At 38.6% G+C, this 23796-nt stretch overlaps 7 protein-coding genes across 17 annotated transcripts; 3 read left to right on the top strand and 4 right to left on the bottom strand.

Moving 5' to 3' along the window:
• Window positions 1-217: 217 nt before the first annotated feature.
• On the bottom strand, window positions 218-1298 carry LOC9314149. Its single transcript, XM_002876317.2, has one exon. The coding sequence runs from the start codon at window positions 1113-1115 to the stop codon at window positions 414-416; it is 702 nt and encodes a 233-aa protein (XP_002876363.1). The 5' UTR covers window positions 1116-1298; the 3' UTR covers window positions 218-413.
• A 6666-nt stretch (window positions 1299-7964) lies between these two features.
• Window positions 7965-9760, top strand: LOC9314148 (superoxide dismutase [Mn] 2, mitochondrial). Its single transcript, XM_002878034.2, has 6 exons — window positions 7965-8406; window positions 8510-8556; window positions 8644-8769; window positions 9095-9151; window positions 9257-9334; window positions 9465-9760. The coding sequence occupies exons 1-6, from the start codon at window positions 8097-8099 to the stop codon at window positions 9570-9572; spliced, it is 726 nt and encodes a 241-aa protein (XP_002878080.1). The 5' UTR covers window positions 7965-8096; the 3' UTR covers window positions 9573-9760.
• Window positions 9761-10060: 300 nt separating this feature from the next.
• Window positions 10061-11378, top strand: LOC9312431 (40S ribosomal protein S26-3). The gene is made up of 5 exons (XM_002878033.2): window positions 10061-10198; window positions 10313-10405; window positions 10489-10573; window positions 10667-10800; window positions 11100-11378. The coding sequence occupies exons 1-5, from the start codon at window positions 10196-10198 to the stop codon at window positions 11175-11177; spliced, it is 393 nt and encodes a 130-aa protein (XP_002878079.1). The 5' UTR covers window positions 10061-10195; the 3' UTR covers window positions 11178-11378.
• A 64-nt stretch (window positions 11379-11442) lies between these two features.
• Window positions 11443-13414, bottom strand: LOC9314147 (tRNA (guanine(26)-N(2))-dimethyltransferase). Its single transcript, XM_002876316.2, has 5 exons — window positions 12703-13414; window positions 12294-12494; window positions 11903-12203; window positions 11751-11813; window positions 11443-11657 (listed from the first exon to the last, which is right to left on the bottom strand). Exons 1-5 carry the CDS (start codon window positions 13326-13328, stop codon window positions 11553-11555), a joined length of 1296 nt encoding a protein of 431 aa, XP_002876362.1. The 5' UTR covers window positions 13329-13414; the 3' UTR covers window positions 11443-11552.
• Window positions 13415-13496: 82 nt separating this feature from the next.
• On the top strand, window positions 13497-17675 carry LOC9312430. 11 transcript variants are annotated; one of them, XM_021025984.1, is made up of 10 exons: window positions 13497-13727; window positions 14366-14437; window positions 14879-15204; window positions 15288-15467; window positions 15557-15649; window positions 15755-15937; window positions 16024-16126; window positions 16225-16407; window positions 16484-16941; window positions 17033-17619. In XM_021025984.1, the coding sequence occupies exons 3-10, from the start codon at window positions 14959-14961 to the stop codon at window positions 17393-17395; spliced, it is 1809 nt and encodes a 602-aa protein (XP_020881643.1). In that variant the 5' UTR covers window positions 13497-13727; window positions 14366-14437; window positions 14879-14958; the 3' UTR covers window positions 17396-17619. The 11 variants fall into 11 exon arrangements, with proteins under 11 accessions (XP_020881643.1, XP_020881638.1, XP_020881641.1 ...); XM_021025979.1 differs by having other exon boundaries at window positions 13709-13727; window positions 14690-15204; XM_021025982.1 differs by lacking the exon at window positions 13497-13727 and adding an exon at window positions 13790-14090 and having other exon boundaries at window positions 17033-17675.
• Window positions 17676-17711: 36 nt separating this feature from the next.
• On the bottom strand, window positions 17712-20955 carry LOC9312429 (alpha-galactosidase 3). The gene is made up of 14 exons (XM_002876315.2): window positions 20585-20955; window positions 20338-20396; window positions 20162-20218; window positions 20031-20065; window positions 19710-19813; window positions 19542-19614; window positions 19329-19387; window positions 19160-19225; window positions 18979-19062; window positions 18755-18819; window positions 18579-18661; window positions 18411-18501; window positions 18251-18309; window positions 17712-18153 (listed from the first exon to the last, which is right to left on the bottom strand). Exons 1-14 carry the CDS (start codon window positions 20809-20811, stop codon window positions 17902-17904), a joined length of 1314 nt encoding a protein of 437 aa, XP_002876361.2. The 5' UTR covers window positions 20812-20955; the 3' UTR covers window positions 17712-17901.
• A 242-nt stretch (window positions 20956-21197) lies between these two features.
• On the bottom strand, window positions 21198-23796 carry LOC9314146 (cysteine--tRNA ligase 1, cytoplasmic). Its single transcript, XM_021025987.1, has 7 exons — window positions 23431-23796; window positions 23141-23204; window positions 22854-23015; window positions 22565-22735; window positions 22197-22478; window positions 21980-22105; window positions 21198-21888 (listed from the first exon to the last, which is right to left on the bottom strand). The coding sequence occupies exons 1-7, from the start codon at window positions 23601-23603 to the stop codon at window positions 21331-21333; spliced, it is 1536 nt and encodes a 511-aa protein (XP_020881646.1). The 5' UTR covers window positions 23604-23796; the 3' UTR covers window positions 21198-21330.

The raw sequence follows: 23796 nt of genomic DNA, 5'->3' as shown, positions 1-23796 counted from the left end.
ACGGCAAACATATTGAGGTTGTGAAATCCGATTCAAATTCTACCAATATCAGCTATAGGCTTTGCACTATCATCACAACCAAAAGTTTTGGGTATTTAAATCCATCTACACTTATGCTTATTGTGGTGTTAATAGACGCATATTTTCCCAAAACTCGAGATCATACATGGATTAAGTTGTCTACTTGTCTTGATTCAAATCTTCTCTACTACAATAGTAACAAACTAACATTGTTCTTTGATTAAACAAATCACTATAACCAATTAACTTGACCTTTTCATTTACAGTTTAAGTCACCAATCCAAATTTCTAAATTTTGTAATAATAACAAAGGTAAAATTTGATCATCCATAAGGGTTTCATAATCAAAACCCAAAGAGAATAAATAATTTACAGTTCAATCCCTTTGATAATCATTGACCAGTCTGCACCAACCATGAGTTATTCAACTGTGACATAGCCGTTTCCCTAAAACTCTTGACCTTAACCAGACAGAAATGGGTACAAACCGTACCCATACCCGACCCGACCCGGGTTGTTTTCAATAGATAACAAACCGGCCCACTATCCGTTCCTCTTCCTTGCGCCACAATCCCCCACGCGCTAGTATCTTCTCCACACGCGCCACCATCGTGATCATCATCATCCTCTACGTCACCGTCAGCGAGCTTCTCCACGAATATAACTCCTTCCGGCGTCCTCTCTTCTCCTCTATCCCACTTTCCTTCCATCTCCGGCCAATCCTCCGCCTCCGGATTCGTTGCCGTCGTCGTCAAACCACCATTCGCCTCCGCGTATAAATGCATCAATAACGGAGATTCCCTAAGATTCTTAACAATCTCAACCACCGAATCTCTCAACCACACATCAAGCTTCTCCCTCGACACAACAGATCCACCACGTTTCCTTTCACCGATCCGTTCGATCTTCACCGCCGCAGACGGTGGGTTCAAATCATCCATCGACATGGAAACCTTCCCGATCTCACATCGATTCCGTCGATTCGTCACTGGAACAACACACGACGATCGAGAATTCAAATTCAGCGTACGACGATCACAACGAACAGCACATGCACTTCCTCCTCCGCAACAAATCCTCGCAGACGCCGCCATCTCCGACTACCGGAAGATTCAATTGCAGAGACGAATCGGAATCGGAGAAGATATGCGATGAGATTGGAGATTGCTTCACGCTGACGATTTCTCTTATAGAATCAATCAAACCAATGGTTGCTTTTAAGAATACGTTTTACTGACGCAGCCACACACAATCCAATGGCAATGATGAATGATTTAATTGTTGTAAACTTATTGTTTTCAATGTATTAATGAATGAAGTTCGTTACATATATATACATAATGAGAGGAGACAAATCCTCATTGGGTTAGTAAACCCTAAAGCCCAAAAGCCCACTAAGTATAAAATGGATCCTAAAAGGAGAATCTTCTAGAACATGGGCATGGGCCTTATAGGACATGGACACGGGCTTTCTAGAATATGCATAAGGCCCACGGTTATGGAGTCCATCCAACATGTGGTTTATAACACTCCCCCTTGGATGACATAACCGTATAGATGCCAAAGGATCTCAGTAATACGCTCGGGGATGCTGCCTCATTAAAACCTTACCAGGAAAACCCATTGGGACAAAACCATGGTTAAGGAAAAAGAGTACAGCACGTATTACTCCCCCTGTTTTGGTCATCCCTGAAAGTCCTTAAGTCTCCGCATTCCAATTTGATGCGTGAACTTCTTCAATGTCGATGTTGGTAATGCCTTGGTGAAGAGATCGGCTGAGTTGTCGCTGGACCGAACTTGTACCACTCGAACTTCTCCATCCCTTTGCAAGTCATGCGTGAAGAAGAACTTTGTTAGAATGTGCTTCGTCCGATCTCCCTTAATATAGCCGTCCTTGAGCTGAGCGATACAGGCTGTGTTGTCTCCTCATATGATGGTCTTTGATGTTGTAGTAGCTGCGCCTTGAAAAAGGCTGCCTACGTACCCTTGGAAGGGATCAAGCCACACGTAGTTCCTATTTATTGATCATGCCATAATCTGATTTTACCTGCATCAGCAAAACAAACTAAACCAAAGCAAACTAGACCTTCTTTGGTTAGATCAGTATAGAATAAAACCCAAATAAACAAACATAGGAAGAATAGAATTTAAAATTTAACCAAACCTTCCTTCAAACCTTTCTAGTGCCTTTGGGTTGATCATGAACTAAATTTAGACAAAGGAGGTTCACGGCAAAACATATGTCTGGTCTAGTGTGGCTAGCCAAGTACATTAACGCTCCTATGGCACTGAGGTATGGCACTTCAGGATCGAGAACTTCTTCCTCATCCTTCTTTGGACCGAATGGATCACTATCCAATCCGAGGCTTCTCACCACCATTGGGCTGCTCAATGGGTGGGCCTGGTCCATATTGAATCTCTTGAGTACTTTTCAGTATATGCCTTTTGATGCACAAGGATTCCATTATTCACGTACTCAAGTTGCAATCCCAAACAGAATTTTGTCTTGCCTAGGTCTTTCATCTCGAATTCTTTCTTTAGATATTCGACTGTTTGGGCGATTTCCCCAAAGGTTTCGAGGATGTTTAAATCATCCACATATACTGCTATTATCACAAACCCTTTGTTTGCAAATTTCTTTATGAAGATACATTGACTGATGGGATCATTCTTATAACCTTCTCTGACTAGGTACTCGCTTAATCTATTGTACCACATGCGTCCACTTTATTTCAGTCCATAAAGCGATTTGTTCAGCCTTATGCAGTATTGGTCTCGAGACCCTTTCTTATCTTTATCTTTGAGCTCAATACCCTCTGGTAATCTCATATATATTATCCAGTGGACTTATATAAATATGCAGGCATTACATCCATTAGCCGCAAATCAAGTCTTTTTCTTTATATAGCCAGACTTAGCAAAATTTAAATGTCTTAGCATCCACCACAGGGGAGTATGTTTCTTCATAATCTATCCCCGGTCTTTGTGAGAATCCTTGTGCTATAAGCCGTGCCTTATATCTCACGCTTTATTTTCATTTCTCTTTCTCACAAAGACCCACTTGTGTCCTACTGGTTTTATCCCTGAACTTAACTCCACGTTTATGGCTTCTTTCCATTTTAGCCAATCTGATCTTTGAGTGCACTCTAATATAGACGTGGGTTCATGATCCTCATTCATTTCAAGTGCTACCTTATATGCAAATATTTCATCGATGTCGACATCTTTGCGGTTCCATTTTATTCCAGACATGATATAATTTATTGAGATCTCATTATTATCTATCCCTTCAGAACCATGAGGATTGGCGTCCCAAATCTCTCTATTCGGTTCCTTAGGGTCTGCCGCGGCCATGTCTATGGTTTCCTTAACCTCGTTTCCTACTGCACCTTTCTTTGATTTTCGAGGATTTTTATCTTTGGAACATATTGGTCTACCACGTTTCTTTCGTGTGTTAGACTCGGTAGCAATTTCATTGATTCCCTTTTGGATATCAATACGTACTGGTGCATTACAAGCTGGTATGTACGTTTTTGTAACTTTCTTTGGGTCAGCAAAGGAATCTGGCAATTGATTAGCTAGCTTTTCAAATGTATAATCTTATGGACCTCTGATTCTCATGCCAGAGTCCGAGGATCTTGCCAATTTAAGGATGTTTGATTCCATTATATTTCTTTTATTGCTTTACCCAGCTTGTTCATCTCTCCACCTAAAGTAGGAAACTCGGATTCATTAAAATGACAATCCGCGTATCTAGCCTTATATAGATCACCCGTAGTTGGCTCTAGATACTTAATAATGGTGGGAGAATCAAATCCAACATATATTCCCATCCTCCTTTGAGGTCCCATCTTTGTTCTATGTGGTGGAGCAATCGGTACATATACGGCACACCCGAAAGTCTTTAGATGGGATATGTCTGGCTCATGACCCATGAGTAATTGGGATGGTGAATATCTATGTTCACTAGATGGCCTTATGCATATAAGTTCTGATGCATGTAAAACAGCGTGTCCCCAAGCGGCTACTGGGAGCTTTGACCTCATGAGTAATGGTCGAGCTATCATTTGAATTCGTTTAATGAAGGATTCCGCTAATCCATTCTGTGTATGTACATGTGCTACGGGATGTTCCACACTTACCCCCATGGACATACAGTAGTCATTAAACGCTTGGGACGTGAATTCACCGGCATTGTCTAGACGTATAGTCTTAAGCGGAAAATCTGGAAAGTGGGCTCGCAGTCTTATTATCTGGGCCAATAACCTAGCAAACACTTGGTTTCTAGTAGATAGAGACAAACATGCGACCATCTTGTCGATGCGTCAATGAGGACCATAAAGTATCTAAACGTCCCACATGGTGGGTGTATTGATCCACATATATCCCCTTGTATCCTTTCCAGAAAATTTAAGGTCTCTTTATTTACCTTAGCCGGTGATGGCCTTATAATGAGTTTCCCTTGTGAACATGCTTCACACGTGAGATTCTTAGGGATAACTCTTTTCTCTCTTAGGGTGTGCCCCCTTGAATTTATCATAAGCTTACGCATCATACTATGACCCGGATGGCCAAGCCGGTCATGCCATAAAGTGAATTTCTCGATGAACTCTTTGTTCATTGCCATATTAGCTTCGATCATATCGATTTTAGCATAGTAGAGACTAGTGGATAATGCGGGTATAGTCTCTAGGACTTTCTTATGTCCTTGGGTGATCTCTTTGTTCCCTTCACCCTTTGTTTCAATATGGAAACCATTCAATCTTATATCTTTGAAACTTAATAAGCTCCTCTTCGAGCTGGGTGAATATAGGGCATCGCTTAGTTCAAGATGCGTGCCATTTGGTAATAGAATATGGGCTTGGCCGTAGCCCTCAATAAGATTTGCTATACCCGCTAAGTGCTAATATTGGCATTTTTCATTATGAGATTTAGGAAAATATCTCTTATCTTTTGTGTGGCTCCACTATCCACCACAATTATGTTCTTGTCCTCGGCCATTTCTTATATGGACAAGAATCATGTTCTAAACATAAAATAATATAAAATAAATTCAAGCAAATAACAATCAATGAACACATAAAATGCAAAGAAAAACATAGAGGTTTTGATGTCGAAGTAAGATTTATCAACTTGATTCTTTTATGCAATCAGAAGTTTCATACTCTATTAGATCATCTTGATCATGTTCACCATCTTTATATACCAAATGGGCTTTAGGATTCTTCCCTTTTACACTCTCTTGATAGAGGTCACAACGATGTTTGGAAGTCCTACATATCTTAGCCCAATGGTTTCCCATTCCATATCTATGGCATACTCATTTGGTCCAGTGTTGTGGTTTGGAAATACCACATCGTCCTCGCCCTCGACCACGGCCGGAATTGGGTCTACATCCACGGTTATAGTGGTTCCCACGGCCGGATGAGTTATAGTGGCCACAACCACGTCCTTTCAATCCACCACGGTCACGGCCGTGTGGTCTATCACTTTAGACGTGGTTAGATTCTTTGGATTCTTTCTTATCCTCTGCGGCCTTATTGGCATTAGGTAATGGGGTTAATCTATGAGGTCGTAACTCACTGTTTTTATGAGTAAGTCATTATTTTGCTCATCTAGCAATAGACTCATCCACAGACTTATAGTTCTGGATTATGAGACTCTCAATAAGATGGTGGCTAATATTGCCTTGTATCTATCTTTCTCTCTTGGCATTCTTGCCTTATTAGATACATTCACCAAGTCCTTTTGACTTTAGGATAATCTTAGTATCCATTGCCCATTTTAAAATAATTATCTCCTAAGAGATTTAGGGCAGTAAAGTACAAGTTGTAATTCAACATCTACAAGGAAAAGTTTTGAGTCAAAATCATGTAATCGTTAGTGTCATGCGGTATTTGAGACCGAACCATGAATCGATTTACTTAGGGATTTGACTTTCCTCTTTTGCTTAGGATTAGATTTCCTCTTTTAATTAGGATTAACTTTTCCTTTTCCTTTTAGGATTTACTTTCCTCTTTACTTTAGGATTAATTTTCCTATTTCTAAATATTTCCTAATTTGATTAGGGTTTTAAGCATGTAATCAATAAAAAAAAGAGCAAACAATCTAACAACCTAAACAATCTCAATCAAGCCGATTTAAACTTATGGAATTTTCGGATTTGCGATTATAGGTTTAGATAATTAAAACTTCTCTAGCAACTTAGGCGAGTTTTAGCTTAAACGATAATCAACTTTTTCTAGCAACCTAAACGAGTCAAACAATCCAGCAAACAAGCAATCGGATCAAGCAAGCAATCGAATCATACAAGCAAAACAATCACTTAATCAATCATCATTCGTTTTTAGGGTTTCTCTTTGCTTAACTTTCAAGTTCAATTGTTGGTTCTTTAGCTTTAGGGTTTTGATGTTACCTTTCACCTTATGGGGTTGTATGGACTAGAACCGGGAGCTAAAGACCTCGGTAACTCACGCTGCTGCAATGAACCGCAAACAGTACCACGATGAACAGTACCGCGATGAACAGTGTCGCGATGAACAGTACCGCGATGAACAGTGTCGCGATGAATAGTGTCGGCGATAAACAGTGTCGGCGATGAACTGTGCCGCGATGAACAGTATCGGCGATGAACAGTATCGGAGATGAACAGTGTCGGCGATGAACAGTGTCGGCGTGAACAGTGTCGGCGTGAACAGTATCGGCGATGAACAGTACCGAGATGAACAGTGTCGGCGTGAACAGTACCGCGATTTTTAGGGTTAGGGTTTTTAGGGTTTTCGTTAAGAGCAAGTCGTGCTGATAACGTGTTGTAAACTTATTGTTTTCAATGTATTAATGAATGAAGTTCGTTACATATATATACATAATGAGAGGAGACAAATCCTCATTGGGTTAGTAAACCCTAAAGCCCAAAAGCCCACTAAGTATAAAATGGATCCTAAAAGGAGAATCTTCTAGAACATGGGCATGGGCCTTATAGGACATGGACACGGGCCTTCTAGAATATGCATAAGGCCCACGGTTATGGAATCCATCCAACATGTGGTTTATAACATTTATATATACCTACTTTTTTAATTTCTCCAGCATGGAAGTTGTGTAAGTTGTTTGATCGGACGGTTGAGATTTAGAGATTGTAGAAATAGCGTTTAACTTAACGTTATCTTCTAAAGTCTGAGGTGGCTTAAGTAGGTGATTATTCCCTGTAAAGTGTTGACAATAGAGACTAAATTGAGATCTGATATTGACCGTTCGATTGAAATCCAACGGTTGGAATTACGCGAAGCCGGTACGGGGATGGAGAACGTGGCGACGCGGTTTAGCTGTGTGCATGGCTTGGGCGGGCACACGCTAGTACAGGATTTAAATTGTGGTGAACACGTGTCGTCTATGTCATTTATAATCTAGACCATTAGATACGCCACGTCAGACTCCACGCTGGAAAATGTCTAAGAATAGATTGGGCCTTCCGTTTTTTATGTTTGAGGAAAGTTTGGCCTTTTGGTATATGGCCCAGATCTTTTTTTTTTCTCTTTTTTTTTCTGACAATGTAAATATTTATAAAATTAAAAAAAGTTTAGAAATACAATCAATGATTATATACCCAAGACAAATGATTCCATAACAAAAAAAAAACTAAAAACATGGAAGCATAATTCATAATCCAAAGATCCGAGGTTGAGTGGATCTTTTCTTTCTTAACAGAGAATTGTACAAAAATTTGAATTCTTAGATGCGTTGATCTTTCGCATATAAGGATCGGATCATTAGACTGAGAGATCGCGTTTGCGTTTGACGTTTCTCGTGCCATAAACTACACAACGACAAATGGACATGCAAGAACATCGTAAATATGCATCAACATAAGGTTGCGACACAAATCGAGCAACTATGCAAAACGCCTAAAGCCACGAAGCCTTAGAGATTGACAAGTAGATCAGTCAAAGTTGGCGTGGCTTAATAATAACTTTATATACTTTTTTGATAAGAAAATATTTTATATATACTTATCCGAATAAATCCACCTTTTGCGCTTTATTTCTATTTTCTAGTGTCTAAATATATAAAAGATCATGACGACCACCGTCATTATCAGTATCTTCCTTGCGATCTTCGCTACGAGTCTTCAAAACGCCAGAGGAGCAACCATGGAACCGTGTCTCGAATCAATGAAGACTGCTTCACTTCCTGATCTTCCGTACGCTTATGATGCGTTAGAGCCAGCGATCAGTGAGGAGATCATGCGGCTACACCACCAGAAACACCACCAGACTTATGTCACTCAGTACAACAAAGCCCTTAACAGCCTTCGCTCTGCCATGGCCGACGGTGATCACTCCTCCGTCGTCAAACTCCAAAGCCTCATCAAGTTCAACGGCGGAGGTCAAAACCCCTGCTATAAACGATACTAAGTTCTAACTAAAATCTTCCTGTCGGTGCTTGTTGATCTTAAGGATTTTGATTTATGTTGTTGCTTTGCTTGTAGGTCACGTTAACCATGCAATCTTCTGGAAAAACCTAGCCCCTGTTCATGTACCAATTAATATATTACTTCTTCGTCACTCCATCTTCTATTTAAGATGATTTTTTTCTTTATAATGGGTCATATTGAAATGGTAGGAAGGAGGTGGCAAGCCACCGCACGATCCTTTGTCTTCGGCGATCGATGCTCATTTCGCATCATTAGAGGGATTGATCCAAAAGATGAACGCGGAAGGCGCTGCCGTGCAGGGATCTGGATGGGTGGTAAGTTCTTCTTAGAATCTCATTAACAATAAGTTGGGAAATCAATTATTGTTTTTTTTATGGGAATTTATAAAGTTTTCTGACATAATATCAAAATTCAGTTCAATTTGAATTGGATATGTGATGTAGTATAGGACTCTGTTGGAAATGAAAAAGAAAAAAAAAAAGAACATTATAAAATATCAAAAAAGGTGTTAACAAAAATCTAAAAGTGACAATAAGATTGGTTAGTGTATAGTGTAGCATAAGAAACTTATTGACTTGTTAACTAACAGCAACTTTTTTTGGTTGCATAAAACCCATGTTTGTGCATCCTGTTTTATAGTGGTTTGGATTAGACAGAGAGCTAAAGAGACTTGTCGTTGAGACCACAGCCAATCAGGTAGATTAATGTAGTAATTAAGCTAATTTGTATCATGTCATGGTCTATCTCTCAAGAATTTAGGAAAAAGAAAAGAAAAAGATTTGATATATAGAGAAAATACAGGACCCATTGGTGACGAAGGGATCACACTTAGTTCCTCTAATCGGGATTGACGTGTGGGAGCATGCCTACTATCCACAGGTACTCTACTCTCAATTATAATACTCCTTGTCCTTAAGATAGAGTAATAGAACATATATATCGGTTTCAATAATAAATCATCTAATAATTGAATATTAACTTTGATCATCAATTGGTACGGCTAATGCAGTACAAGAATGCTAGAGCGGAGTACTTGAAGAACATATGGACTGTGATCAACTGGAAATATGCCTCGGACGTATTCGAGAAGCACACTCGTGATCTTGATATTAACTGAGTTTTCGTACATGTAAAAAATATGCACATAATAGAACGAAGCTTGAAGGTTTGAAGTAAGTAATCAATACGGAAGTAGCGAAGATGCAATAATAAGTTTAAGATGCTATGTACTTTGGAAAAAAATGTTTGGTAATGTTTTTCTTTTTGTTGTTTTAGAAATAAAATCAAAAAAATTTATCTTTTGGCCTCGGTTGACTTAATGTAATAAGTCGAATTAAATAAATAAAATTTTAATATATGAAGTGATGTATATAAATGAAATTTCGAAGCAAAAAAATTCCAAACTCGTAAAAATCTAAACTAGTCTTAATAAATTGGTTATATAATCGTTTTTAAAATCACTAATCTCATAAAACATTGTAAATTACTAAATTTGTTAATTTGGGGCCCGCTTGCTAAAAAACATTCATGAATCGGGAGGCAGGACTGGGCTTACAATGGGTCATGCACAGGCCCAAATATTTCATAGTCAAACCCACTTCTAATAAAACCCTAAACGACAATGGTCTGCATATATTAGAGATTATTTTGCAAATTTTAGGGTTACTGAACACTTCTTCTTCCCTGTCGCCGCATCAAAGAGAACTGAAGCAATAAGCTTTTGAATCTCTCTGCATCAACATGGCAAGTCTTCTCGTTCTTTGATAGATTCATCGTTTTGAACACAGAATCAAGCTCAGAGAGATTTAGAAAGCAAAATTGTGTATTGAATTCGAGTTTACTCTTTTTTTGTTGCAGACTTTCAAGCGTAGGAATGGTGGCAGGAACAAGCATAACCGTGGTCATGTGAACCCAATCAGGTGTTCCAACTGTGGAAAGTGTTGCCCCAAGGTTTGATCTCCTGTTTAACCATTTCCCGAGACAAGTCTAAGATTGAAAATGTTTCGATCTGATTTTGGTTCTCTTGTTGATAGGATAAGGCGATTAAGAGATTCATCGTCAGGAACATTGTTGAGCAGGCTGCTATTAGAGATGTGCAAGAAGCTAGCGTCTACGAAGGTGTGTGTTTTAATGATTCTTGTTGTGCATTGTTGTTAATTGTGTGTTTGAGATTTTAGTGTAATTAGTTATGTATTTGTTTTGGATTTGTAGCTTACACTCTCCCAAAGCTTTACGCTAAGATGCAATACTGCGTCTCTTGTGCTATCCACTCTCACGTTGTTAGAGTCCGATCCCGCACTAACCGTAGGGTTCGTACCCCACCACCTCGTTTCGCCAGACGCAAGGTAAGCTCTCTGTACAATCACTTCTATAAATCAATTCGTTTATTCTTCCTTTTATCGTGATTGTGTACTTAAGCAGTCAATTTTGCTTAAATAGTTAAAAAAAGTGTCTGTTTTTTGTTTGTTGGCTCGTAACTTCAATTGATTTAATAGCTGTTACTGTAAATTCAGATGAATTATAATAGCTGTTGTTTTGATAAATCTTAAGAATTCTATGACAATGTGAGTTCTACATTGTTTCTTAAGCTTGGCTTTGCTGCAATCTTTTTACTCTGTGCTTTCGAAAACGATAAAATTTTCAGGAGGACACTCCCAAGCCTGGACAGCCTGGTCAGGCTCCTCGCCCTGCTGGTGGTGCTCCTGCTGCTCCTCGTGCCTAAAGACTTCAAGAAGCTGGCAATCCAAAACTTTTTATATTCTAGTTTCAGTCTCTCTGTTGTCTGAAATTTTTGAAGATGTTTTCTACATTTTGCTAAAGATGATTTCGCCATATGGAGCGTTAAATGTTTCAGACCATTTTACCAGTTGATTTTTCTCACTTTTTGATCTTTGCAACATAAAACCCTTTGTTTGAAGAGAAATTTTAAATGACCAAAGATTCACTCGTTCTTAAGCGAGACTGGGTATAATATGGTATCTTAAAAGTTGTCATAAAGTCAAAAAATATATTCGAAGGTTGGATTTGATTACTTTGTATAGCAGAAACAGAGGCTACAAAAATGATCTTATCAGCTTGATTAATATGGTATAACAATTTAACTCTGCAAATTATCTTTGGCAATCCTTACGAAATGTGACATGGGACAATCTGTTTTGAGTGCGTTGGGGATAATGTGAGATCTGCTAGCAGCGTATCCCTCCTGCAAAAATCCAAAAGCAGAGCTTCTTAGCTTTTTACCTTCACATGTGTTTCTTCAGAGATGAAAACTGTGAGAATTCAGTAACTACTTTACCTTGACTAGTGCACTCATCATCTTCTTCAACGGAGGTGAGTTCATCTTTGCTCGGCTCGCCATCTAATCACAACATAAACAAATCCATATCATCTAATGTGGATGGATATCATCTTTCTTATCAGTGGAACTGAATAATGGTTTTAGAGGACCTCATCCATTTTGGTGTATCCAGGGGGTAGTCTTGGATCACTCTCTTCGATCATTATGCTGAGAAGCTTCTCTAGATCCATGCCAGTGCCTTCACTGACCCATCCCCATTCCTTTGCCAATTCCAGCATTTCCGTAACATACGAAGCATCATGAAGCGGTCCAAGCCACATTGGTCCTGAAACAACCAGTGAAGAAGAAGCCTTTGTATCACTGCAGGGACATCCCATCAAACCAAGTTCATCCCATCTCAATGTATGCGAATGGCCACATAGGTTACAGTGCGTGACAAAACCATAGTTCCTACAGTTAAGACACAAGAAAACTCCAATTACAAAAGCAACATAACCAATATTCGAGTCCTTTTAGTCAGATTCAGAATGTAGAAACAACCTGTCCTCATGTAGCTTCCCACGGTGAACCCTCAGCATGACTCTAAACACAGGTCCATGATAAGAATAGTAGGAGAAAAGAGGCATAACATGATAACCCAGCAGAGCGGCCTCTCTTACTGCTCCACCTATAAGCATCCGCAGCCCAATCTCATTCCCAAATGGCATAGGCCGAATAAATGCTCCATAAGCTGCTAAAGAACTACACCAAAACAACCCAAGAAATGTTTCAACTTCCTTCAAACTCATAGCATGTTTCCTAAAATGTTCCATAAAGCCTATTGATATGAGACATTTCAGTTTCTTACCATTGAAACCAGTAAACAAAAACCGATTCAGTTCGAAAAAGTAAAGCACAAACTTACTAACTCTACAAATATGTAATTGTTATATTAAGCTTTCTCACTCACTTATAAGGTCTGTGGCCACCGGAAGAGTAACCATCAGTTGAGGTCAAGTAAAGCAAACCACCCAATCTCAATGCATTAAACGCATCTCTCAAAAACGACGAATCGCTCCCAAACGAATCAATGTCAATCATATCGAAGAAATCCGCAACCATATATCGCTCAATCATCGCTTTATTAGCCAACATATGCGTCACGACCCATCTCCTCTCATCACCAACACCTCTCTCTACTTTACTCAGATTATCCGTAATCACTCTCCGATTAGCATCGTTCGCGTCATTCGCCATCACGAAATCAGCATCAGCTTCCACAAGATAACGAAGCGACCTAATTCCACATCCGCACATTGCGTCGAGTACCCGTAAGCTTCCATTAGATCTCTTGTACAGCGTCGCTGACAAAATACCGAGGTCTCGTCCTCTAGCGCTTTCATGGCGGAAAAATGTCTCTCCCGTTTCAAATTCGAGATTCCTCTCAGTCTGAACCTCGGATTTCACGAAAATTGGATTGAATCTACATTTAGAACTCTGGAATCGACATGAATTTGGGGATTTACATCTAGGGTTTTGCGATTTTTGCACAGTGAAGGAAGAAGATAGGGTTTTAGGAGAGAGAGTTGACAACATAGCGGGAAAAAAATCTGACTGTTTGCTTATTATTATTTTTTTTTATCGTTTATCTAAATTAGTCCATTCGATATTTCGCCACGTGTACGGAAGAGATAAAACCTCGTATTCGTACGCCACGTCATTAAACTGATGATTAGTTGGGTCCCACTTTTTATAAGGCGTGCAATCGTCTATACTCGAGACCACATAAAGATACGATACACTTTTTTGCCCTTTCATAGAATTGAGTCTCTGTTTCTGGGTTTTGGACTTTGGAGGAATTAGGGTTTTTGTTGAATCATTCAAAAACATTGACCATGGAGGTCAAAGAGACTACGAGTCTCCAACAAGAATGAAGAAGGAGATTAAAAAAAAGCTCTTTTTTTTTCTTGGCTGAAAATGATTTGAGAGGAGCAGGTGAAGTTAAAAAATTTCTAATTGATAAAAAAAATGGCAGATTGTTTTAGGTCTCCACTATTATGAACCTTCCATATTTTTTTATTTTTCTTATATTATCCCTTAATTTTTTTTCTTTCATTACTTGGTGATAATTCTTCTCCCCCTCTTAAACAAAAAAAATTAGTTTCGGTTTCTCTTCTCTTGATCAATGAATACAAATCGGTATTCGTAAACAATAATCTCTTCCGTTTTATTTTACTGACTCATATCTGTTTTTATCTGGGTTTTATATTTTTCCCCTTTGTGTTTGAAAGAGTTTTTGGTGTAACGTTTATTATCCATAAGATCCAAAAAACCAAAAGCTGGAAACTTTGTCTCGAGGTGAAAATAATCTTTGCTTAATATTTAGGAATCCAATGAATAGAAGCATAATTTTCCTCCATATCCTCGTTATCGGTTTTTTGATTGAGAAAACAAAATGATGTTCCTCGTGAATCTTGTTTTTTTTTTGGGGGGTTTCTCTCTTTTGTCTTAAGCCATCTTCGTGGTCCTTGTGAAGCTTTAAGATGAAACCCAAAATGCCGTATTCGTTACAATCTTAAACCCTGTTCCAAGTTTTGATTTTTTTTTGTTTCTCAATTTTTGTTTGTTTGCAGGAATTAAAAGCCTCTTGAATATCCACAGATTAGAGCCCAAAGAATCTCTGGACAAATGGACTAAAACCGCAGGTACTCACTCCTTTCAATACTTAAAACCTCATTTTTGTCAAAAACAATTTCTGATTTGGAAGAGACAGAGCTGAGACTTCTGAGCTAATTCTTTCCTAGGTATAATCATCACGCAATATAGCTTAGCTATTTTGATTTGTTTTCTTAATAGATATTTGATTTTGCTCTGAGAAGCTAAACATGAGGGGTACCTAACTAACACTGTATTCACTATTGGCATGCTCTGTTTCATTTTTTATGTATCTTGCTCAGGATGTATCTCACTCACTCTCTGGATTAGCCTCGATTGTTCTAAATCAAATTTGGGAGCTCAACAACCAACTCTTACCTTGACTTCATTTCTTTTGCTTGAACATTTTGTCCTTTTCTATGTCTAATGTGATCACAATAAGGTCAATTGGAAATATTTTTTGTAATTTCTTTTTGTGCTGTGGTTTGTAGATGTCACATTTATACAAGGGGCTTATTGGGTTGAGGATTTCTGTGTTATCAATCTGGTGTTAGTTTGAAGTTATGCTCACATGGGTGATATTCAAGAAAGATTGTCAGTTTCATCATCTTCGTCTTCTTCATCATCCTCATTGTCACTATCAACAGCACAACCTAAAGCGGATTCATTGCTGATAGAGGAGGAATCTTGGATGATTGCAGAGGAGAGAGCTCATGAGATACTTTGCACTATCCAACCTGCCCTTGTTTCAGACAAAAGTAGGAATGAGATCATTGATTATGTACGAACTCTGATCAAGAGTCATGATGGAATTGAGGTTAGAAACTCTGGTTCTCTTTTCTGACATGTTGAATATTTATGTTGTTTGTTAACTTTCAATGGGAACTTGTTTATCTACAGGTCTTTTCATTTGGTTCAGTGCCACTAAAAACTTATCTCCCAGACGGAGATATCGACCTGACTGTCCTAACTAAGCAAAATATGGACGACGATTTTTATGGACAATTATGCAGCCGGCTTCAAAATGAAGAAAGAGAATCTGAATTCCATGCAACAGATGTTCAATTTATCCCTGCACAGGTCTGTTTGTTTGTTTACTTTTTGGTTTCATTTTTGTATTTTCTTGGTTGCCCAAATTTTACTTAAGAAAGTTTGCTGATTTATAATAGGTCAAGGTCATAAAATGCAATATCAGGAACATTGCTGTGGATATCTCTTTTAATCAAACGGCAGGTCTCTGTGCTTTATGTTTTCTCGAACAGGTACCATACTCTATTCAAAATCAGGCTCTAGAAGTCTACTAAACAGATTATTGCCTAGCTTTGATTCTTAGTTATTGGTTAAGCTCTGGCTTTATGTATTCTCAGGTTGACCAACTCTTTGGGAGAGATCATCTTTTCAAGCGTAGCATCATCCTAGTCAAAGCTTGGTGCTATTACGAGAGTCGAATTCTTGGTGCTAACACTGGATTGATCTCAACATATGCATTGGCAGTACTAGTTTTGTACATCATCAACCTATTTCATTCATCTTTATCTGGCCCTTTAGCGGTAATCACTCTTTTTCTGAAGCTTTTGCATCGTCTACTGTAAGTGATATATGCAAAAGATGAAATTATAGAATTGTCTTTCAACAGGTTCTGTATAAGTTCTTGGATTACTATGGTTCATTTGACTGGAACAACTACTGTATCAGTGTCAATGGTCCTGTGCCAATATCTTCCCTTCCAGAACTTACGGGTAAGGATGATACCAAAAATCACAGATATTTCTATTCGTTGCATTTCTCTGTGTTATTTGACATTTTAATTTGGTGTTTTCTCTTTCTATCTTTCCAGCAGCTTCTCCAGAAAATGGGCATGAGTTATTGCTTGACGAGAAGTTTTTAAGAAACTGTGTAGAGTTATTTTCTGCTCCAACTAAAGCTGTTGACTCAAATGGTCTTGATTTTCCTATCAAACATCTCAACATAGTCGATCCTCTAAAATACAGCAACAACCTCGGAAAAAGTGTTACACAAGGTACTTTATTGATAACAGTTTTATAATCAATATAGCAGTTGTCAAAATGTTCATTTTCTTAAAAACATTTTGTTAGGAAATGTCCAACGAATAAGACATGCTTTTACACTTGGAGCTCGAAAGCTCAGAGATGTTCTTTCATTACCTGGTGACACCATGGGATGGAGATTGGAGAAGTTCTTTCGTAACTCTTTGGAGAGAAATGGTAAGGGACAAAGGCAAGATGTGAATGATCCCGTTACTGCGTTTGGTACTGGAAGATCAGAATTGTCTGAACTTAGTGGAGATTTCGAAGGTTACTTTGGAAGACTTGTGTATGGGCAAATTCATGGGTATAGCTTACCTGGAACATTTCAGCATGGCTATATCCCGGTTAGTTCTCAAGTTACGGACCCAAGTGGTTGGGATATTGTTCGTCACCTTGTGACTTACCGAAAGAACGAGTTTTATCTTAAAAGTCTCAATGTATCAACCTCTTTACCTAATGGCTGTCAAAACATGAGGAGAGGAACCGGCACATATATTCCTGACATGGTATGCGATTAACCCCACTGACTGACTTTTTGGCTTAAAAATTAAATTATTGCTGCAAGCTTCTGAATTGCTTTCTCACTGGTTGTTGCAGAGTCAACAGGTATACTCTGACAGGTTCAGAGACTCAGGTACTGGAACCTCATCAACTCATCACTTAGAAGCTTCCGCTGAGGCAATAGACAATGATGGAGCCAGTAGTTGCTGCAATCTTTCTGGTGAAGTGTCTACATGTACCGGTAACAAAGGAGAAGAATGTGTGAGACCAGAGACTAATAGTAACCCAGATCAGAAGCCTGTGCTGAAATCTCAAAGATCTGAGCATTTGGAGATTGATGACAATTGCCAATTTCCACCACCAGAAAACCTAGTAGAACCTCTATCTTCAAGCACATTGGTATTGGAAAATGGCAAAGAAGAGAACAGCAGATCCTCCCAAACCATGAACGGTTCTTGACTTTTAGTGGTTGTGACCAAATCTTTGGTTGATATCTTGACATTACCTTCAGGATTACTAGGCTCTCTTAATCACATGGACAAACTCTATTTAGGATTTAAAAGATTCATCAGGAACTTATTTTCTTTGTGACCAATGTTTCGTTAGAGATCTCTTCTTCATTGTTGGTAGGACAGAATATACAATAGTGGTATAGATTAGCAGTTGATTTGGCATTTGCGTTTTGCTTGGAATCCATACCTTCAGATTTTTTGTCCATATTCATACGAGATCTCCTCAATTTTACTTCTTGTTACTTGTGGCGATTTGTGCAGAGAGTAACAAACATTATTTCACTCAGTGCTCAAAACATAAACACTAGGTTTTGTACAACCAGACACTATGAAAGTTGTCCTGAGTAACAACAATAGATTTCACGTGTTACAGGATACACAACAGGTATACAGAAACACAAGGCAATCTTTGAGATTTGAGAGCCTCCTAACAAAGTGCCTTCTAACAAAGAACTATACATCGGAGTGTGATACTGTCTGGGGAGTGAGAACGTACATATGACAGTCGTGTGCGTCTACTTGAGCTTCAAAGGAGCCAGACGCGTTCTCTGTAACATCTTTGTGCTGCCACAAATCTCTTACTGAGACGCTAATGGTAGATTCAAGACCAATCACATCCCATGATGCTGTAATGGTTGCTTGCTCAGAGCAACGGTTCCAGAGAGCAACTACAATACGGTCACCAGATAAAGGTCCTGACCACACCTGCAGTGAAAATTATCACCAATTTAAGTCCTCAAGTTTGTTTTACTGCTTTTTCTATGACTGATAATTCTGTGACTCCCAAATTCCCAATTCATACCTGCTGACAATCATCTTCTCCATTGGCTTGAATTTTCCTTCCTTGAACACCAAGTGGGTCTGCAACCAGAAATGTTCTCAGATTCTCGGTCTTCGACAATGGATTTGTGGAAAATCATGTATGCAGTGAAGCTAACAAGTAAAAGAATATTGAAGTTCACCTTGGTTTACAGCGATAACTTCCTTATTACTCAAAATCTCAAAAGTTTCAGCGGTCATGTTTCTTACATCACAACCAATCAACAGGGGTGCCTGCAAGAGAACCATGGGAATGAGATGAGATCTATGATATAAAAGAAAATCAAGAAACCATGAAATGAGTTACATACCTTCATCAAAGCCCAAATGCTAAAATGACCTCGATACTCCTCGTATGTCATCCCTCCATTCCCAATTTCCAACATATCCGGATCTAATGCAATGGAAACAAATGTGATCAATATTTAGATGTACTAGTTGTTACTCCAATGGAAAACATTTTTTTGAGATTTAAATGATTGTTTACCATTCCAACCACCAGGTCCAGCATATGCAGCCCACTTGTTATTCAAATCAGCAATTGTAGTCATACTTCATAAACAACAACAAAAAAGAGAGTAAAACAATCAGATCATGATTCAGTCAAACCAATTCCTCTCCTACCAACTTAATGTTCATGTACACAAATCACAAGATCTTCATTACAAACAAATGAAACACGGGATTTATCTTATGCTAAGAGATATCCACCTTGCCCATGTATCGTTGATGTCATCGGTTGTGCGCCAACTGTTTCCAACTTCTTTTGCCCACAAGGCTGGATCATCAACGCCCCTGCAAAAAGTAGCAATACAAAAAAAAAGTGGTTAATAACTTAGCAGAATGCTATGGGAATCAAATTTACTCAGCCTGTGCGAAGACAAATGTGTACCATTCACAAAGTGAATAGAAGATTGAGCGACCAGTTGCGTTTAGAGCATCACGCATTGGAGGGTATCTAGAAAGTGGAAACCATAATCCGTATCAAGTCATTCAGAAAATTATACCAAAAAAAATTCGTGAGTAAAATTGGTACCATATCAAATCATAAAAGATCAAACCTTTTGATTGGTTTTATTCCCAGGTTGAAACAGTTGTCATATTTCAGATAATCCACACCCTGGAAATCAAGTCTACCAATGAGAAACCAAGACAAAGATACCACCGAGTATCAAAAACATAGTAATGTTTGTTTTTAATTATAAATACACAAGATAATCCTCTATAAGGTCATTGAGTACTCAAATTTTGAACAACATTCGCTGAAAACTAACCCAAGAAGCAAATATGTCAGCATCATCCACTTCATGGAAAAGGGATCCCGGGCGAACTTGACACGTGAAAACGCTGAGAGGAAATATTAAAATAGAAACATGAGACCATAGCATATAACTTCATCGAGCTTATAATACACCAAAATAGGTACATGAATATGAACCTACCCAGCATCAGAATATATACCGAGTTTGAGACCCTTTGAATGAACATAATCAGCAAGAAGCTTAATTCCTGATGGGAAGGTTTCAGGATGAGGAACCAATTGACCCTGGATTTCAAGATTTACAAAAGAAAGTAAGCATCCAGCGTCTAGTTTAATGTCATTTACAAAGTCATCGAGAAAAAGAACTTCTACATAAAAATAGAGTAAAGCCAATATCACTTCTACAAAGACATGAGCTCACTACAGATAGTATTTTCGAGCGTAAGCAGAAATTACTACTCAAGTTAGAACAGCAATGTTGAAGTAATACAAGCGATCTTACCTTTGAATCGCGTAACAAATTGGACCAACAATCATCTGCAACAAACCCAAATTTGTGAAACGTTAAAGCAGTAAGATTTCAAGACTCTCAGATAGAGAATATATGAAGAGACAGGTCCAAGGGACAAATACCAATATTGACATGTATGTATCCCAAATCAGCCAATCCAGATGAAAGTAAAGCATCAGCTGTTAATTATAGAAAGTAAAATATCAGCAACTCTAATGAGAACATAGAAAGAAAAAAAATCAGATGAAACATGTGAGTAGCTTTTTATTAGAAGCTATCAAACAAAAGAAAGCTTTACCAGTTTCCTTTATGACTGTTTCATTGATATTGCAAGCAAAGAAATTCCAGCTATTCCATCTGTCGATTAACAAAGCACAAGTCCAATCAGAGAATCTCTAAACTCTAACTTGTAAGAAAGATTCAAAGTTCCAAACTTTACAACAGAATAGGGACAAAAACACATAAAAATTGTTCCTTTACATGTTAGCAGAATCAGAAACAAGCCACGAAAATCAAAATCGAAAAAGCAAATTCCTTGAACCTACCCCATTTGAGGAGTTCGAGCAAGGCCATTGTTGAGCTGCAAGCGTCCGTACATAGAAGTATCATAGATCGAATTGAAGGATTTGCTGAAAACTAATCCACCAGTATTGCTCTGCAACAATGGAGCTTTGACTCTCCCTGAGATCGACTGAGAGACCAAAACAGATAAAGAGAAGAGCCCAACGAGGAACAATACTGAATCTTTCATCTTCTCGATGATAATCACCATTAACGTGTTCTCACTTCTCCAGAGATTTCTTCCTCTACGTGTCCTCCTTGAACAAACCAAAGCATCAATGAGTCAAACACGTAAACGTCTTATAGATGATGGAGTCGTATCGAGATCTCCAACTCCGAGAGTTCGATGGAATAGTTCCAGAATGAGTCATCATCATATATCATTTTCATTTATTACAGTTTTAACTCGATAATAATTCAATTAGACCATTGTTTAACAAAAAGAAAGTGTATTTAAATCTGTCCCATACATACGAATTGCTCTTGGGTTTTAATCATTTATCTGGTCAATGTTTAATGTTAGTAAGCTTACCGCACACGAATTCAGCACATGATTTGTGTCTGATACAAGTTTATCAAAAGATTAAAAAAAAACAATGCTGTTATCTAAAGTAATTTCATCATATTTCCAACATCATTATCTAAACAAATAACAAAATAAGAGTTCAACGGCTATAGAAAAAGAAGCCCAAGAAAATAAAACATGTAGCAAGAGCCAAGGCGGTCATGCCTAAACCGGATTTAGGCTCAAAGGGGTGCATGGTCTCCACACCGTGTCTTTTCCAGGAATATCCTCCAGGGCGATTCCTTTAGCTGCCAACAACTCTCTAATTTGATCGCTTCTCTTGAAATCTTTATTCTTTCGGGCTAATTTCCTTTCGTCGATCCTCCGCAAGACCTCTTCTTCTCCTATTCCTGCTCTTGTTAATGCCTTTTGTTTCATCTCTTTCAAAAACTCGTCGTAGCTTAGAGTCGTGAGCAAACCAAGCACATCAAGAACTTCCCTCACTGCTTTCTCAACCTCGACTAGTGATACGATCAGCGACATCCGCTGCTTTTTCTGAATTTTCTTGAGCTTGGAGATTGAAACGTTGATGAATTTCAATGCGTCTTGCAAAGCACCCGTGAGTATATGGGCAGTGTTCAAGTCGTTTGACATTTTTGTTTCAAACTCACTTTTCACCTTCTTTATCATCTCTTTGGCTTCTGCAGTCTGTTGAGTCTTTCCCACATCTCCACTCATTTCTTCTCGATATGGCGATAGATATTTAACAAGATCTTCTAATGTCTGAATAAACAAAGACTACAGGGTTAGAGTTATGTAACATTCAAACCGTTTTCCCTTAAAAGATGTTAATCAAATTGTGGGGGTAGTGCACCTGATAAGCACAATATAAAGCATCCGATGAACTCTCAAGCTGCGAAACCGAATAGTTCAGAGGAGAACGGTACTGTGCACTCATCAAGAAGTGTCTTAGAGCCAGTGGATGATATTTTGCCGTGATCTACACAGATTCAACAATTTTGCATTAGCCATGAGAAAACACTAACCCAAAAAGACTCAATTTATGATTTTGGAACAAATTAGAAACATACTTCTCTAATCGTAAAGAAGTTGTCCAGTGATTTTCCCATCTTCACATTGTTGTTGGTAACATGCCCATTATGCAACCAGTAATTCACACCACTATCTTCACAAGCAGCACATGTCTGGGCGATCTCATTTTCATGGTGCGGGAATTTCAGATCTGCGCCACCACCATGAATGTCAAATCTCGGAGACAGGTAATGAGCACTCATGGCGCTGCACTCGATGTGCCATCCTGGTCTTCCTGGACCCCAAGGGCTCTCCCAACTTGGTTCACCAGATTTTGCAGCCTGCATAAAAATTTCAGCATAAACTCCAACTGCTCTAGTTTGATGACTCAGATAAGAATTCAACAAAAAGAATTTACTTGTCAAACGTTCCATAATGCAAAGTCGGCAGGATTGCGCTTCCTTGAGTCAACAGCAACACGCTTACCAGCTTGAGTATGATCCAACCGTTGCCCAGATAATTGACCGTAACTCGGTGACTTATCCACTGAGAAGAACACATCTCCACCCACTGCATAGCCACATCCGTTTTCAATGATCTGTAGCAAGGAAGCATATCAATCACAAACCTTACTGAGAATTATAATATCATTATACCACCATCTTTTAACAAAGAACACTGAAGGAAACCAAATAAGAAGGAAGAAGACAGCAAACCTTTTCAATCATCTTAATAATGTGCTCCATATGGTCACTGACACGAGGCTGGCGGGTGGGAATGAGGCACTGAAGAGCAGTCATATCTAGAAGATACTCCTCGCAAAAGCGATTACTCAAATCTAACGGCTTCTCCCCACACTTTTTAGCCTTTTCAATCACCTGCATATGTTAACAACCTAATCATAACCAAGGGAAAATGCCAACAAAAGGAAAGAGAACAGAACAATGTTCTCTGCAAAAAAAACCGCAAAAAAAGTGTCTGAAATGCAGAAAAGATAGCATACCTTGTCATCAACATCTGTAAAATTTCTGACATAATGAACTTCATAACCCAAGTGCCTTAAGTACCTGCATAATCAAACAGTACAACACTAGAGAGATAAATACCAACTTCAAGAAAACTCATGACTTCAATGTCTCTAAGCTTAGTACATTGCTTATCAAATCATAGAAGAAGCTAACAATAGACAAAATAGTTTCAAAATGTTCAGATTTTTTACAGAATTTCCCCTAATTTGTTACCTAGAGAAAATCAAATTCAACCACAATCCTACTGCGAAAACAATGAACTGACCTGTAAAGGAGGTCAAAAGAGACGGCGGCACGAGCGTGCCCAATATGGCTATAATCGTAGGCGGTGATGCCACAGACATACATCCCGATCTTGCCGGGATTGATCGGCTTAAAAACTTCTTTCAACTGAGTCATCGTGTTATACAATGTCAACTCCGGTTTCTCCACCTCCATCTCTCCGCCGCTTGGAATTCTCAAAAACTCCGATGATTTTTTCACTTCTCCCGGAAAAAGCTTTCACCAGCTCAAATTTTACAGGCGGAAGCGTCCTAATTCCAAAAAGAATGAATATTTGACTCTAAAAAAGAGAAAACGGAAATTGCTAAAATAGCCCTAGATTTTACTAAGATTTTCATTTTTTATTTAG

This window comes from Arabidopsis lyrata (genome assembly GCF_000004255.2).
Source record: "Arabidopsis lyrata subsp. lyrata unplaced genomic scaffold ARALYscaffold_5, whole genome shotgun sequence".
Classification (NCBI taxonomy): Eukaryota; Viridiplantae; Streptophyta; class Magnoliopsida; order Brassicales; family Brassicaceae; genus Arabidopsis; species Arabidopsis lyrata.
This window is presented reverse-complemented; position numbering and strand designations above follow the sequence as displayed.

Excerpts from the sequence above, each read along its gene's own strand:
- LOC9314149 (XM_002876317.2), bottom strand. The coding sequence starts at position 1,115 with ATGGCGGCGTCTGCGAGGATTTGTTGCGGAGGAGGAAGTGCATGTGCT.
- LOC9314148 (XM_002878034.2), top strand. The coding sequence starts at position 8,097 with ATGACGACCACCGTCATTATCAGTATCTTCCTTGCGATCTTCGCTACG. Across the intron at positions 8,407-8,509 it reads CATCAAGTTCAACGGCGGAG|GTCACGTTAACCATGCAATC; the intron begins GTCAAAACCCCT and ends CTTTGCTTGTAG. Across the intron at positions 8,557-8,643 it reads AAAACCTAGCCCCTGTTCAT|GAAGGAGGTGGCAAGCCACC; the intron begins GTACCAATTAAT and ends TTGAAATGGTAG.
- LOC9312431 (XM_002878033.2), top strand. Across the intron at positions 10,574-10,666 it reads AGAAGCTAGCGTCTACGAAG|CTTACACTCTCCCAAAGCTT; the intron begins GTGTGTGTTTTA and ends TTGGATTTGTAG. Across the intron at positions 10,801-11,099 it reads CTCGTTTCGCCAGACGCAAG|GAGGACACTCCCAAGCCTGG; the intron begins GTAAGCTCTCTG and ends TAAAATTTTCAG.
- LOC9314147 (XM_002876316.2), bottom strand. The coding sequence starts at position 13,328 with ATGTTGTCAACTCTCTCTCCTAAAACCCTATCTTCTTCCTTCACTGTG. Across the intron at positions 12,495-12,702 it reads GGTGGCCACAGACCTTATAA|TTCTTTAGCAGCTTATGGAG; the intron begins GTGAGTGAGAAA and ends GTTTTGGTGTAG. Across the intron at positions 11,814-11,902 it reads GATACACCAAAATGGATGAG|ATGGCGAGCCGAGCAAAGAT; the intron begins GTCCTCTAAAAC and ends TGTTGTGATTAG.
- LOC9312430 (XM_021025982.1), top strand. The coding sequence starts at position 14,959 with ATGGGTGATATTCAAGAAAGATTGTCAGTTTCATCATCTTCGTCTTCT. Across the intron at positions 15,938-16,023 it reads CTTTATCTGGCCCTTTAGCG|GTTCTGTATAAGTTCTTGGA; the intron begins GTAATCACTCTT and ends GTCTTTCAACAG. Across the intron at positions 16,127-16,224 it reads TTCCCTTCCAGAACTTACGG|CAGCTTCTCCAGAAAATGGG; the intron begins GTAAGGATGATA and ends CTATCTTTCCAG.
- LOC9312429 (XM_002876315.2), bottom strand. The coding sequence starts at position 20,811 with ATGGTGATTATCATCGAGAAGATGAAAGATTCAGTATTGTTCCTCGTT. Across the intron at positions 19,615-19,709 it reads GGTATATATTCTGATGCTGG|CGTTTTCACGTGTCAAGTTC; the intron begins GTAGGTTCATAT and ends ATTTCCTCTCAG. Across the intron at positions 18,820-18,978 it reads ATCAACGATACATGGGCAAG|TATGACTACAATTGCTGATT; the intron begins GTGGATATCTCT and ends TTGTTTATGAAG.
- LOC9314146 (XM_021025987.1), bottom strand. The coding sequence starts at position 23,603 with ATGGAGGTGGAGAAACCGGAGTTGACATTGTATAACACGATGACTCAG. Across the intron at positions 23,016-23,140 it reads TTACAGATGTTGATGACAAG|GTGATTGAAAAGGCTAAAAA; the intron begins GTATGCTATCTT and ends TAACATATGCAG. Across the intron at positions 22,106-22,196 it reads ACTTCTTTACGATTAGAGAA|ATCACGGCAAAATATCATCC; the intron begins GTATGTTTCTAA and ends GAATCTGTGTAG.